The following is a 16,107-nucleotide window of genomic DNA, read 5'->3' on the forward strand; positions in this document are numbered from 1 at the left end:
ATAGGGAGAAGATCCAGGATCCACTTAGCATCTTCAGATAAAAGATAAGGCAGCAAATGATGGGGGAAAAATCTCACCTAGTAATATTTGAGTACCATACCAGGCACAGTAAGTGATGATCTGGACTAATGGTTCCTAATTCTTTCCTTTATGCAAACTGCAGCATCATCCTCAGGAGCTTTACAGGCCACCAAATGTGGCACCTGCAGGCTCCATAGGACATGTGATATCTACAATCACACTAGAATGTATGATTCTCTCCAGCAGTATATGCTAGATTAAAAGCAATATTTTTAAAAAGTAAAAGGGAATGCTAGATAGTGCTGTTTCTACCTTTTTATTACCACTGAGTCAAGTTCAAAGCACATGTCTTTTGATTGTGATTTCTTTATATTTAGGAAAATTTGAGACTCTTTGAGGCAGATCCATCTTCTGATGTATGGAAAGCTTATTTGGAGCATATAGATGAGATCATTCTGGATGGATTCTTTAATGTCATTGAATGTTCACTTAAGTACCTTTTGGAAAATACAGGTGAACTTGTCCTTCTTAATCAGACTCCTTTCTCATTTATTTGGGGGGCAGTTCTTCCATTAGTGTTGTATCTATTGTGAACATAATGGAATGGAGGTGGAGAGAATGTTGGACCTCCATGTTCTAATCTGGACATAGCGTGCAATCACTGAACTAAGATTACAAGAGATCTGGCTTGTGAAAACAAGATTTCCCCCCTCTGCATCCGAATTTATTTTGCTGTGATCAGAAATAAGACTTTAAAATCAAAGGTATGATTCTTTCACAAAAATTATGCTCATGTCTATGTTTATTCATTTAATGCAGTGTAGAGGGCATAGGGAATGGCCTTGAAGAATAGGAGAAAGAACTGCTAACAAGGCAATGGTCAGATAAGTGGGTCTTGAGCCTGGGCCAAGAAACTAACTTGAAAAATGTCTCAGACAATCCTCATCCTAGTTTACATGGAGATAAAGTGAGGGAGGAGAACGTTCAGACCTTCAAGATTCTGTTACCATAAAAGTAGTCCTGACCATATAGCACTGGTTTCTTAGGCTGGTCTACCTTGTAGGGCTGACATGCAGCTTGCTTCATCTGTGTTAGGCTACAATTCCTAGACTTTACAGCCAGCATGGCCTTCGGCTGGACTGGCTGAGAATTCTGGAAATGGTATTCCAAGACATCTCAAGGGTGCCAAACTGGAAGGCTGTACTAGTGTTTTTCGTTGCAGAGGCTGGAAGGAATTGTCAGCAGACCAGTTATACCTGCCTTCTTGTCCTGCAGATTCCAAGGCAGGCCATGCTCCTCTTTTCAAAGTGCAGCTGGAGTTGTCTGTCCCTGAGATGATATTTCGTCCTTCTGTGGATGCTGGTGCCAGCGATGGTTTCTGTGATATAGTTGAAGGTCTTGTCAATGAGATCTACCGGGTCTCTTCCCTGGTACCAAGGCTGGCAGACCATTGCACATTTCCTCATTATCAGGTTTGATCCTTGGCGGCTACAGTCCCATATTACATGTGAATGTGTTCCTTCAGTCCTCCTGTTTGGTTCAGGGTTGTATTTCTGTCTCCTGACAGGCTGACATGGAGGAGATGGCTGACCTTGCTGACATGCGCCAAAGCTTAATGGGGCGTGTCCAGAAGATGGTTTCAGCTTGTTGTGACTATCGCAACTCCTTTGACCACTACTCCTATCTCTATGTCGATGATAGAAAGGAATTCTTACGCCAGTTCCTCTTATATGGTCATGTTCTCACTGCGGAGGAGATAGAAGTTCATGCAGAGGAAGGTGTCCCAGAGACCCCTCCTACACTTCAGCAATTCAGAGAGCAAATAGACTCTTATGAGAGGGTCTTTGAAGAAGTAAGCCACCTGGAGCCAGTCTGTGTGCTTGACAGCTGGATGAAAGTGGATGCCCGTTCCTTCAAAGCATCTCTTCTGGGTATAATTAAAAAATGGAGTTTCATGTTCAAGCAGCATCTCATTGATCATGTGACCCACAGGTATCACTATTTTTATTGCTCCCCTTAGATCTTTTGTGTTAGATAGAAAATGTGATTTAAAAAAAGAATGGATAAACATCTAGACTCAAAGCTTCTTTTTTGTAGAACCCCAGCTTCTTCAGTATACACTACATCAGTACAATTTTTAAGTAGTTGGCATTGTGGCTTCCTTCTCTTTTTGGGCAGGAAACAAGTAGGTCCAGTAGATGTAAGTTGTACAATAATGTTGTTTAAGAAAAAGTCCAAGAATCCCCCCAAATATCATGTGGTTTTTCCCATTTCCTCTCATTGCAGCACCAACTGCTTACTCATGCGTGTTTCAATATCATACACGCCTTGACTCATCAGAGATTGGTTTGATCACAGTGTTTTTCTTCTTTAAGATCCTGTTGAATGTCATATTTCTTGAACTTGATTTAAAAGTACTACAGATGTAGTGTTCTCAGTCAGACTTAGTTTCTAGCATGCTAAAACGGTTGCTATTTAAATTCCATTTAACTCATGGCCATTTTTCGTGTGTGTGTGTGTGTGTGTTTTTAAATGTCCTTGAATTCTTACAAGTCAGCTCTTCTGTTGCCATGTGGAATGTCCTGTGTACATGTGTTTGGCTTTGAGTCAGTTTTGGAGATCTTACTGATTTCTGTGATATTTTAAGTGAGCATTGTACATATAGCAAATGTCTATTTGCTGTAGTGATTTCCACTTGGAGGATTAAAATACACATATGATGGGAACAATTAGTACAATTAATACACTAATAAATAATGAGAAGAATTAGTTCAGGCAATTACAATTACAGTACTACAGTTCTGAAGATTTTGTACATGAGAAAAAAGAAGCTATGGGGAAACAATTATACATTTTCCAAAGGGGGAAAAAACCTATTTAATTAGCATGACCAATGCCTAAAACATGGACCAGCATGCTAATTCTAAATATTCTAAATATTAAAAGGTTTTAATTTCAAAAAAATAAAATAAAAAAGGGGATATAGCATGTACTAAATATGCTCTGGAAGATTTCATTAGGGAAACATCAGAGACTGGATGGTTGTGCAGACTAGGGGATGTTTAATTTGTGGTGAAAATAGGGAATACAGAGGAGATATTGAAAAGTTGAATAGAAAAGATAGAGCAATGTCAGTTTATTGTTACTTATTTCAGATAAAGGGGAACACAAAGGGATTTATTCCCAGGTTGCTTCTGAACAGTGGATAAGAATTGATGCATACAAACTGCCTCTAGATCAAGATAGGAAAGCTCCAGTCTGTGCGATCGATTGGCCCTTGTTGGTAACAGCTTTGCAGGCTTCACCTCCAGAGTCACAGTAACTACTCTGCTTGGCTACCATACACAGTAACTACATGGTTTGGCTACCATGTTAAGTGCATGGTAGCCAAACAGAGTAGCGACTGTTACTACATAGTAGTACTATGCCAGCTGGATCACTTCTAAGGTTAGCTCTGATTATGAAAATTGCAATCTTACTCTGTGATCTAATGATCTGGTGAGCATTAGCTTGATGAATTCTTTGCTAGTTCTTTTCTTTTTTTCTTTCTCATAGTTGCCTCATCCTATGCATAATGTCATGATCTAAAGGGATAAGTAATGTCACCATTAAATGTTTTCAGTGCTGGCTTAAAGTCCCTTCTATTTTTGTGCACTCCCACAGTTATGCTTTAAATGTCATGACTAATTGTTGCATCAAAACAATAATCAAATGGCAAGGACTGAATCCTTGTCGAAAGGATTACAGTACAGCAATCTCTGTGAGGTCTTGTGGGATATAGCTGGAAATACCGTGCAGTAATTCTGTAGTTTATTCTTGGATAAAGTGAGGGACACTAATTACATTTCCAAATTATGAGTAGAGAATAATCAAAAAATAAAATATGAAATGAGAATGCCTGATATTCCCAAAAGGAGATCACATCCTAGTTTTTCAAGTGATGAGGAACTTCAGGAGTTCTGTAGACTTACTGGATTTTGTCCTATTTATATTTACATTAAATACATAAATTTAACTTTAGGTTAAATACATACATTTGTATTTATGTTAAATTGTTGTAATGATGGTTTTAATCCTCATACGCTGCCCAGAGTCACATTTGAGAAATGGGCAAGCTTATAAAGTGTTTAAATAAATAAGTAAGTAAATATCCAAGATACAGATAAACAGAGGCTTCACTGATGAGCACTGTTTCCTCATTAGACTTTCAGGGAGTAGCAGTAACCAGAACCTTCAGATTCTTGCTGGAAGCAAGTCAAATCTTACTATCCTTTTCTCATGTATGTTCCTAAAATATGTGCATTCCCACAAGATCCCTCAGTACTAGTCCTCTTATTTACCGCCCCCCACCCCACCCCCAGGTCTATGAGTAGGCCTGTGTCATTAATCAGCATTTAACCAATCACTCCCAGACTGAAGACCTGATTAGTGATCACCGGTTATTCTCTGCCTACATTTCCAAAATCTCATAAACGTGTTAGAGATATTTACAGAGACACTTACAACTTATTTTAGGGGGCATGGGGGTACTTCATTCAGCCTGCTGTTAAGTTCCCATGGCACTCACCTTAACCTTGTTAACAATAGAATGTGCCTAACCTTTCAAGATACCATAGAGATCTAAGACCCAAGATAGATTTATTTTGGTTCCCAACATGTATTTCTATACAAACTTACGATTTGTCCCTCCCAGATCAATAAATCTATTTCCATAATTTGTACGTAGATAAAATTACAGTTTTAAAAATTCCTGCCCGGAAAGAGGCATTATGTACCTGAAACAAAAACTGCAAAGTAAATGTAACCCACAGCCCAAGATGGTCTTCCTCAGTCTGATGTCTGTTGTACATATTGGCTGGAAATTACAGAATTGGAAATCTGTCTAAAACTTCTGGAGGGCACCAAGTTGGAAAAGATAGTTCTGGGGCTGAATGAGTCTTGCCATTAGAATAGTCTTTCTAAAATGTAAATTAAATTCTTGTCTGCCTGAAATGAAATCGATTGCTTTTGATGCTCTGCTTTAGATGGAACATGTTTCCTTCTCTTATGGGCAGATTAGATGAATTAGGGCTTTTATCTAAATGTTCCCCTCCACACAAAATGAATTGGAGCTGAGATCAGTTCATCATATGCAGTAAAATCCATCCCCATTTCGGTGCATTGTGCTTAGCTGCTTATTGTATTCCACAGCTAGGATAGCAAAAGAAAGCTAAAATTGAACACATTTGGAGTGGGGCACCAAGTTTGGGGAAATTAAGTAGTCAACTTGGTTTACTTCTGGCATCTTAGCTGGGATGTGCACAATCAGTTAAAAGAGGCAAGTTTTCCCCCTTTCTCCTTTCACATGCACTTTTAGGCATCCATCCCAATTCAATATGTGAACAGGGTTGACTGCTCTGGCACACCTACTTTTCTCTTTAGATTTATGAATGTTGAAAAACTGCCACTATATCCTCATTGGTATTATTAGTCTCCTTTTCTCAAAACAAGGGTAGACATGTTCAGTTTCTTCATCCTGTCTTTGTAGGGTTTCTGCTTCCTAATCTGTGATCATCTGAATATCCTTCTTAAGTTGTACTGCCAAACAAGAGGGTTTTGATAAATCTCAGACCTGTAAATATGTGTGTGTATGTATGAGTCTATATCTGTGTGTGTGTGCACATGCATGTACCTTAGGTTGGTGTAAGACAGTAAGCAACCTGGTATCCTCCAGATGTTTTGGGCTTCAGCTTCCTTCAAGACTGGGGGAGAATGAGCCCAAGGACTATTGCATGTAATTGTCCCTTTCTTTTAGAAAAAAAAATCTTATGCATTTGAATATCAAATAGGTTTTCTGAAAATGGGATCTCCTTTCAGTTTCTTCTGAGTAGAAGGGATGCATTTTGTCAAATCAATTATTTACACTGTTTCTTCAGTACGAAAAAAAGATCAAGCTACCATGCTTTAAAAGAATTTTAGATATGTGATAGATTGCCATTTGGTTTTGTTTAGAATGTGAAAAGAGCCATGTAGTCCTCTTTTGTCCATGTGGTTTAAAGAGAGAACTATTTGCTGCTGTGCTTTTCCAGCACTGGGCAGTACATGGTTTATTAGCTCTGAATGGGAGACGGGGCTCCACTTCACTAGCCTGGCCACGGCTGTTGAGCTAATAGCCAAAAAAGGCCATGTATAGCTTTAAAGTGATGCTTAGATGGCACAACAGAGACATTATTATTATTATTAATCCAATTTATATAGCCATCCATCTCACCAGGGGCAACTCTGGGCAGCGTACAACCATCAGATAAAAACAATAAATATAGCAACAAAAATAAATAAATAAAGACCTATAATAAGTATCCTATAAACCCAAAGATGCAACCCATAAATGAGGGAGGATAAAAATGGCCCCCTCAGCAATGGTTTGACACTTAACATTATTTAGAAAAGTAGTTCTCACATACTGTACCTTACTAAAAAGGTGTATCAGGACTCCTGGATCCACCTCTCCATAACAAATTCAGAATTCAGATTTATTTCAGGGCTAATCCACAGTTAGGACTAGCCTGCTGGTTGGTAGGAGATCTGCTGGTGAGGGTATAGATCCCCCAAAAGATTTATGGGCATACCTGGTATCTACAATGCCAATCTATTTATTTGATAATCCTGCCTTTCTACTTTATCAGGTGGCCAATATTCAATAAAAAGTGAAATACAAAAAAAAGAGAAAAAAGTGGAAAGTCATGAATTAATATCAAGATAAAAATTAATTAACGATTAAGAGCCTTGTGAAAAAGGTGCATCCTGTCTGCTTTTATGAGGGAAGAGAGAATAGAGGCTAAGTGCAAATCCTGGGGGAATGTGCCCCGTAGCCTGAGATTTGGACGTGAGAAGACCCTTTTCTGAAGGCTAGAAAATTAACCTTTTCAACCCTCTTCAAAAGGGCCTCTTCATGCAGGTGTTAACAATGGAAAGATTCATAATGAGAGAGACAGTCCCTTAGATATGCAAGTCCTAAGTGGTTTAGGATTTTAAAAGTCAAATAGCAAGACTTTACACATAGAACTGGTAATCTTTCAGCATGGGTATGATACGATCCCTGTACCATGTAACTGTTAGCAGCTGAGCTGAGCTGCTAACATTTTACAACAATTCTGGACACTTTTGAAGGGTAGCCCCATGTACAGCTTGTTGCACGTGTCAAGGTGGCATGTGACCAAGCTGTGGATAATGTTTGCCAAATTCAGCCAGCTCAGGAATGGTCCTAGGTGACACACTAGTTATAATTGTGCAGAAGTGCTCCTTGTCACAACTGCTACCTGCAAATCCATTGGCAGCTGAGGATCAAGCAGGGCTTCTACTCTGTATCTGCTGTCTCAGATATAGTGTGATCCTTTAAAAACAGATTCATCTTCAGTCCTCATGACTAGGGATGGCAGCAATCTCTCTAGAACTCTAAACCATACACAAGTAGGTAACAAGATGGTAATTTGGGCTTCACTCAGTCCACTGGGCTGGTGTTCCTACAAGCAATGGCCACCAAAATATACCTTCTCTATCTGCCCTTGTTGAAAGCAACCTAGAATCCAATAATTCCACCCTTCTTTCAGTTACTCAGAGACCCAAGAACTAGGCCCCTTGACTGCACCCATTTCTTTTTCCACGCTTTCCCCATGGTTGCAATGAAAAACAGAAAAAGTTTCAATTTCAAAAAAGAAAAAAGAAAAGAAAAAGAAAAGATGCTCTGGGCAATCTTCCTTCTTCCTTTGTCCTAGCCCATGTTAGGCAACTGGGCTTTGGAAGTGACAGATCATTTGTCATGCCATGGTCTCCCCTGCCCCCCAAGACTTAGGATTGGTTTGCTGCCTTTTTTCTTTTGTTCAGGTGATTTGCTGAGTAGGAGCCCTTATAATTCGGCAGCCAGGTTGGATCCTCTTTTTGCTATAGTAATCATTTTCTCCAGTTATTTGCTTGAAGGATGATAGATTCTGTTATCACATTTATTGTTCTGAACATATTTTTTTTCTGTGATTGTTTTCTCTGCTCTGCCTTTAGTTTGTCTGACCTTGAGGAGTTTGTAAAGATTGCTGAGAAAGGTTTGAACAAAAAGCTGGAGAAAGGAGATTATGAAGGCTTGGTGGAAGTTATGGGTCACCTGATGGCTGTTAAAGATAGACAGTCCAGCACTGATGAGATGTTTGAGCCCTTGAAACAAACCATTGAATTGTTGAAGAATTACGAGCAAGAATTGCCTGGGGATGTCTATAGACAGCTGGAGGTGGGTGAAATCATAGATATTGCTATGCAAATATGTGAACATAGCAAAAACTCACTGACTCATTTAAGAACACTATTTTCATCCAGTGAATGGTCATGGAATACCTGACCCTAAGAGCAGTAATGAGGCAAAGGAGGTATAATCAGTGCCAGGATGAGAGATGACAATGAGTACTGTGTAAATCACTCTTGAGTTTTCTAAAGGAAGAGTGGAGTAGACATCTCAGTCTATGCAATGTGCACATAGTTGCATGCTTCATAATAATAAAACAGCCTGTCCCAAACTGGTGCTCCCTTAGGAGTGCAGCTTTAAATTCTTAGCAAACTTTGCCAAAAGATTCTGTAGTCCTAATATATCAGCATTACACAGTATTTCTACTGAAATGAGAAATATGGCTAGACATGGGCTGCAAGTCCAGATTTTCAGCCTGTTAACTGCTTTTCTTCTGCTGAAATGGCAGTATGAAGTAAATTTTTGTAGACATAATGATGATTTTAGAACATGCCAAATTAATTTTATTTAAGACCTCTTCTTTGCCTGTCACTAATTTAATAACATGCATTAGTATCAAGATACAGAAGCATTAACTGTAAAGGGGAAGACAGTGATGGGCACTGAAGACCATGGAAAATTATTCCCTTCTTCCTAATGGGGTAGAAGATGTACATTTTCCCTAATTAATAAAGCAAGGGAAACAATACTTATTAAGAAAAACATGTAACTAACAAGGTATCTAAGTAGTATGGTCACTCTGTTAGAAGCAAAATATCTGCTATGTTTCTTCAGCCAACAACATAATCATATTTATTTATTTTTTGCTTCTAGGAACTGCCAGAAAAATGGAACAATGTGAAGAAGTTGGCCATAAATATGAAGCAGCAAGTGGCTCCCTTGCAGGCAAATGAAGTAGCCATACTTCGCAGGAAGTGCGCCCTGTTCGATGTGGAGCAGAATAAATTCAGAGAGAGATTCCACCAAGAGGCACCTTTCAGGTTAGGGCAAATCACTGCTCTGAAGGAGTGGAAGTCTTGTGGGTTTACTTACAATAGCATCTATTTACCTGGTGACTAAGAGAAAGAGATCAAAGCATCTGAATAAGGAAGGCCCATCTAACTGGTTTATTCTTTGCACTGAAATCAGTATCCTGTTATTGCAATTCTTGTGCTCTCAGTGCCAAATAGCAAGGAAAGGTTAAAACAGTTACCTTTCTGTAGCATCTTTTCATACTTGTCCTTAACAGGTAGGTGTATGGTAGCTTTTTTGCTCCTGGCATGGGTATTGCTGATTTTATTTGCCATCCACACTCTGTTTGCAGTTCTGATGCACTGGTCTTGACCTTTTCCTTGCCTGATGTGAAATGCTTAAATGGTGTTGTCACCTCAGCTTGACCCCACATTCTCATGAAGTTTCCTGGTCAGTTAATTGCTAGACAGCTACTGCTAACTTCTCTTCTGGCCTTTCCTCTGAGTTTTGCTTCACAGCTCACCTTACTTCAGGGAGTGCAGAATTCTGAAAGAGATTCCATTACCCAGCCTGTAAATTTTATAGACAGCTTTCTGTGGTTGAAATTTAATACGTTTTGTTGCCAGTTGTCTTTTACTAGTGCCCAGCCAGGTGCAAGGTTTATGGTTCTGAAATTATTTTGAATGAGTACTCATGAAGGGTAGGAGCAGGTATGACAGGTAAGTCAGAGGAAAGTGTGAGGTGGAAGGCAAATGTCAGTTGTTTATATTTCCTCTCTGTGCAGTTGGACATACCATGCTCTTTAATTTCCGGTTAGTTACACTCTAGACATTAATGTTTAGCATTTCAGTGCATTTGTAGGAGAAAAAAAATGTGCAAACTTGATTAAAATGAGTTAAAACTTGCTTCCTAGATTTGATTCAACAAACCCTTATCAGATGCTTGATGCATCCCACATGGAGCTATGGCAAATGGAACTTACCATGACCTCAATTTATAAATCAGCAGATTTATTTGAAGTCAGTGTTCCAGACTACAGGCAGCTCAAGCAGTGCCGAAAGGAAATGTGCATTCTTAAAGAACTCTGGGATATGATCTCCATAGTGATCTCTAGTATGAATGAATGGGAAACTACAAGATGGATTGATATTAATGTTGAAAATATGGAATTGGAATGCAAAAAGTTTGCCAAAAGCATTCGGAACTTGGATAAAGAAATGAGAGCTTGGGATGCTTTCTCTGGGTTGGACAACAGGGTGAAAAACCTCCTGACTTCCTTGAGGGCAGTGTCAGAACTGCAAAATCCTGCCATCCGGGAGAGGCACTGGAATCAGTTGATGCAAGCCACAGGCGTGTACTTCACAATGGATGCAGACACCAGCCTGGCAGACTTGCTCAAACTCAATCTGCATAATTTTGAAGATGAAGTTCGGAGCATAATTGACAAAGCCATGAAAGAAATGAGCATGGAGAAAGTTGTGAAAGAACTGAAAACAACCTGGGCTAGCATGGAGTTTCAGTATGAACCTCATCCCCGCACAAATGTCCCATTGTTGAAATCTGATGAAGAGCTGATTGAGACACTTGAAGACAACCAGGTCCAGTTGCAGAACTTAATGACATCCAGATACATTGCTTTTTTCTTAGAAGAAGTGTCTTTCTGGCAGAGGAAGCTGTCTATGGCAGATTCGGTCATTTCCATCTGGTTTGATGTTCAACGGAGCTGGTCTCACCTAGAAAGCATATTCATTGGGTCAGAAGATATCCGGGCACAACTTCCTGAGGTAAAATCATCATTTCCTTTTCATGGGAAATACTGTGCAACTTCCAGAGAGCAATTATTAGAAATCTGGGAGTTGTAGTGCTAATACATCTGGACAGCTCCAAATTGAGGAAGGCTATTCAGTTCCCAGGATTACAGTTCTTTGGGGGAAACCATGACACTGAAAGCAGTGTAAGCAATTTTAAATATTTAATGTAGACAGTTCTGCTGGATAAGATGATAGAAATAAAGGATGCAAATACACCATGATGAAAAGTTGTCTGAGCTCTGCAGAAATAGCACTTGCAAATGAAAAATGGTTGATGCATAGACTTTGCTAAACAAATGGTCATTGCTTATCGTGTAATTTCCAGATTAGTATTTATGGTGCATTCTGTAGCTATAAGTCTGAGATTGCTGGGTTGTGTATGGAGAGGGATTCCTCCAGTCTTGGTTTGCATCCTGTTGTGTTTTTGGGATAAGGCACTGCTCAAAAGGTTTGGATGCGGGATAACAAAAAGCACTTCTGAGAGAGAATGAGACAAGAAATCAGTAAGACTCATGTCTTGTCATTTATAGGATTCCAAATGTTTTGAGGGAATTGATGTTGACTTTAAAGAACTGGCCTATGATGCTGAAAAAAACCCAAATGTCATAGAGGCAACCAAGAAGCCACAACTGTATGAGCAACTAGAAAATATTCAAAACAGGTGGGTTAAGACACACATACCTGAATTGTGTGCATCCCTATTTCTGGGTAGGTAAGGATGGCCTCACTTACGGTTTCATTTTCTGGAATGTACTATTAAATCTGGCTTTAAGATTATTTTTCCATCAGTTGAAGTGTTCTTCTTATAATGTGCAGAGCTAAGCAAACATTATGTTCTTCAGTTGCAAACAGAGATGGATAACCTGTGGCTGTGTGTGGACTCTTGAATGCCTTGGATGAGGATCCCAGAGCCTCTCCCAAGGTTGCCACAAATTTGTCAAGGGGAATATTTGCTTGTTTGTTATATTTAAAACCCCGCCTCTTTGTTCAGGAGCAGTGCTTCCTCCTCCTATTTTTCCCACAGCAACCTTCTGAGAGAGATTGGGCTAAGAGAGTGACAGGCCCAGTGTCACTCATTGAGCTTCTGTGGCTGAGGATGGATTTGAACCTGGATCTCCCAGCTCTGGGTTCAACACCTTAACCTCTCTGCTTGCCTATTATTCTCTGTACATGAAGAATAACTCCTTTAGCCATAATTAATTAATTTTCAACTTAAATTACATTAGATGTAGTTCTTGTCTTGGCTTCCCTCTTTCTTTGTCCAAGTTTCACTTCTGCGCGTGCTTCCCCCAGTGCAGACAAACCATTCAGAAGTAGTTCTTGACTCGGAAAGGGTAGTGGAACTTTGTTTTTTAAAAAATGAAATGTACCGTTGCATATGCTAATGCATGTGCATGAAAACGTTCTTTCAGTAACATGAGTGAATTAAGATACACAGCCTAGGAAGACGGTGCTGTTGGGAAACTGTCAGCACGTCTGGTTTACTCAGATTGCTATATTTGCCTTTTACTCCATATACTTATGCTGTTTTATGCTTGATTTTATCAGATTGTCTTTGTGTGAAAAAGCTTTGGCTGAATATTTGGACACCAAACGATTGGCCTTTCCCAGGTTTTACTTTATTTCCTCTCCTGATTTATTGGATATTCTTTCAAATGGCACCAATCCACAGCTGGTAAGACACCTCCATTTCTTTTCCGGTTGTAAACAGGGCATTTTGGAGAATGTGCTGAATTCAGCTCCTCAGCACTTGCTGTAAAAGGAAGAGCCTGTTCTTTCATTTCGGCAACAATGTCCACAAAACTTCCCTTTCAAGGCAGGTCGGATCTCTGAATTGCCACTAGATGGCAGCCTGTACATCTACTACTTCTCTTTTCTTAAAACGCGGCTAAGTCAACATTGCTTTGGAGCAAAAGAGAGCAAAGAGGCGAAAGGTTTCCGTGTATACAAGGACTTGTCCAGGCAGTCTCTGAGAATCGAACACAATTGAATGGATTAAAAAAAAATGGACACTTGCAGATGAAGAATGGGTGTGCCAAGCAAGATTCAGAACACCAGCTATTCTGAACCCTCTCTTCCCCGGGTTTTTGCTGTATCTTTCGTACTATGCCTGACCTTTCCAGATGAATATGGAGACTGAGGAAGTTTGTTAACATACCCTGGAAAAGATTGTTTGTGGCAGAGAAAGAATAGGACAGAAAATGAATGGGAGCCATTTTGTTTAAGCATTCATACCCACCAATATCAGAGTGCTTACATAGTGGTACCCAGAGGGCAATAGCTTTTAATATTAGGCCTTATGGATCTAATTACTTTTGCACACATAAAAGTAAAGGGGAGGAGAAGGAAGGTAGGAGGCTTTTCAGCTATACCTTGGGTTCATCAGAGCTTTTTCATCTGATCCAGGCCTAAAATGCACCCAAGGAAGAGAGAAACTCAGTGAAGAATAGTGCCTTAAAAACCTCTCTGGCAGAAGAAGGAGCACTTTGAATTCTGCCTGTTATTCCTTTTTAAAGAGATTTGTTGTAAAATCAAAATAAACCTCATGTAGGATCAAATATGGATAAACCCGTGGGCTTTCCATTGGTGTCTTGGAGTTCTGTCTGCTGATTCTAGGAGAGGATTAAACATACATGATTTTATCTTAGTGGACCCTATACTAAATTAGCCATACTTGAAGTGCATTTGAAAGATTTAGTTGATAGCAAGTAAGTATGTTTATGTACAGTTTATCATGTGGAGGGAGAGGTGCTCTCTGCATAAATGCAAGTTTATTTTAAGATTGAAGAGAGTTGGCTCTATAAGCTGCCAAATACCAATTACAGTTGTCGGGCATTCTTCAAAATTTAGATCTCTGAAAAAAGGAAAAATAACTAATAAAATGGGCAGTAAGTGTAAGTTGTCTTTCTCTTTGATTCAAAGTCTGACAACAGTAGTCTTAGGTGATATACCAGCAGGAGATGGGAGCTGATATCTCTATATGTCCTAATTTGGGACTTGACTTGGTAAGTGGGTAAGTTCAGTGTTCCTTGAAATATGAGCAATCTGTCCTAATTCATCTTGCAGGTTCAGCGCCATCTTTCAAAACTTTTTGACAATATGGCCAAAATGAAATTTGATGTGGATTCTGAGCAAAATCCAACCAAGCTGGCTGTAGGGATGTACAGTAAAGAGGAGGAATATGTTGATTTTAGTGAGCCATGTGACTGCAGTGGGCAGGTAAGTGAATGCCAAGAAACAAATTGCTTCTGGGAGTGAGAGGAACAGATTCCAGGAAACTACCTGTGGCAACTATTGCAGCAGCCTGGAGAGCAGAGAGAAGAAAGGAAGTTGTGCTGAGGGACCAGCTTCCTTTGTTGTCATGTATGGTGGCCATTCCAGTATGCTATCTGAGGTGGCCGTAACGCGACGTGTGTTTTTATCACTGGGGCTGTGCTTTTCTTCCCCATTCATACTTTTATGTATCAGATCTTTTAGAATAAAGATGTGAAAGCTGAGGCCAATATTTTATAGAACACATTTGGGGGTGGGGGCAGGGTGGGGATAAAGCAAAGTTTAAAGTTCTTTAAGTATTTGTTAAAAAATTGGTGTTTGGAAGCAACAATCATCCAGGCAACTTAAACAATATACCAATGGTTACTTCAGAGTCCAACATTATCTTTAATGGATCGTGGGCAACTTAGAGATGTTCAGTTTCAATGCTTGACTGCTGTGCTGAGCAACAGGAGGCTTCCTCAGTGATTTTCACCTAGTGCATATATGGTGCTGAGAATAACATAGAATTATCCTTTCTGTAAGATGTGGTGGAGTGTGACCAATTATGAGGTTTTATATTCTGTATACTTCTATAGACAATGCTGATCAAGTAGAAGTGCGTAATCTATGGCCCACAAAAATCATGGAAAAGGACTCTAGAGACCTCTAAAAGTTGCTACTACATTATACTATCATATGCAGTGAGAGGTGATATTAAATACATGACTGGAGAATAATTGTATTAACAATACTTAGTTTTAATGAAATGGAAATGAAATTAAATCTAATTTTTGTTCTGACCTCATTTGGAGTATGGCCTCTGGGAAAGATGAATTATAGCTCTCAGCTGGAAAAAAGTTATATAACCCTGATACAAAAAATAAAAAAGTACATATATACTACTTCACAGCTACCCCTTCTCACCCCTACAAAGGTTAGGGTATATGGACTTTGGTAGCAAGTGGGCCAATGCCAGGCTGGGCAGCCATCGGGATCTGTTCGGGTGATGTTGTCCAGCAACATTCTTTGATGTTTCCAGAGAAGCACTGGCCATAGATGGCCAGTGATTAACTTTTCCTCCTCCTCCTCTAGGTGGAGTGCTGGCTGAATCGTGTGTTGGACCACATGCGGGCCACTGTGAGGCATGAGATGATAGAGGCTGTAGTGGCTTATGAGGAAAAAGCAAGGGAACAGTGGCTGTTTGACTATCCTGCCCAGGTATTGCTTTGCTTTTTCTTCTGTGGAATGATATACTGTATGTGGAATCTTTTTATAGGAAATGGTTGGCTCCAATTTTCCCCAAGTAAACCACCTCCAGTCCTGATAAATTGGATTGCTACTTTTGGATTTCCCTGCCAGCTGCTGGCCATGCTGGATTGGAAATGCCAGCCGCTGTTGTCCAACATATCTGGAAGACGGAAGATGGAATAGACGGATATGCTCTCTAATACTGAGCATTTGTCAGCTCTGCTACCTATGGTCAGTCTATCAGTCATCATGGTTTAAATGGTGATAGCTTCTGTTTGCAGTCTCTTTCATCTAGCTCTCAGAACCCCTCTGGGACCATCATTGCTGAAAACTGGTGGCATGTTGGGTTGCAGAAAAAATAAAGACTGTAATGCAAAATCTAAAGTAAATATTTCAATGTTAAAAAGTAAAGCACCTCCTGAAATCCCTCCCATCTATCCCCAAATCTCCAGCTCAGCCTACATAGGTGATGTAGCCCAACCTAATTTATGACCCTCATCCCCTCCAGTTGTTAAGGGCAGGCCTGAACAAAAGGTTGTCCATCCCTTCTCT

At 39.8% G+C, this 16,107-nt stretch overlaps 1 protein-coding gene across 1 annotated transcript in view; it reads left to right on the forward strand.

Moving 5' to 3' along the window:
* DNAH9 (dynein axonemal heavy chain 9) overlaps window positions 1-16,107 on the forward strand; it is a 224,218-nt gene that overhangs the window by 24,815 nt on the left and 183,296 nt on the right. Inside the window, exons 15-24 of the mRNA XM_063292577.1 lie at window positions 399-534; window positions 1,297-1,493; window positions 1,589-2,013; window positions 8,056-8,278; window positions 9,104-9,270; window positions 10,155-11,025; window positions 11,583-11,713; window positions 12,601-12,727; window positions 14,119-14,271; window positions 15,400-15,525. Coding sequence (XP_063148647.1) covers window positions 399-534; window positions 1,297-1,493; window positions 1,589-2,013; window positions 8,056-8,278; window positions 9,104-9,270; window positions 10,155-11,025; window positions 11,583-11,713; window positions 12,601-12,727; window positions 14,119-14,271; window positions 15,400-15,525 — 2,556 coding nt within the window. The remainder of the gene's footprint in view (window positions 1-398; window positions 535-1,296; window positions 1,494-1,588; window positions 2,014-8,055; window positions 8,279-9,103; window positions 9,271-10,154; window positions 11,026-11,582; window positions 11,714-12,600; window positions 12,728-14,118; window positions 14,272-15,399; window positions 15,526-16,107) is intronic.

The sequence above is a fragment of the Candoia aspera genome, chromosome 2 (genome assembly GCF_035149785.1).
Source record: "Candoia aspera isolate rCanAsp1 chromosome 2, rCanAsp1.hap2, whole genome shotgun sequence".
NCBI lineage: Eukaryota > Metazoa > Chordata > Lepidosauria > Squamata > Boidae > Candoia > Candoia aspera.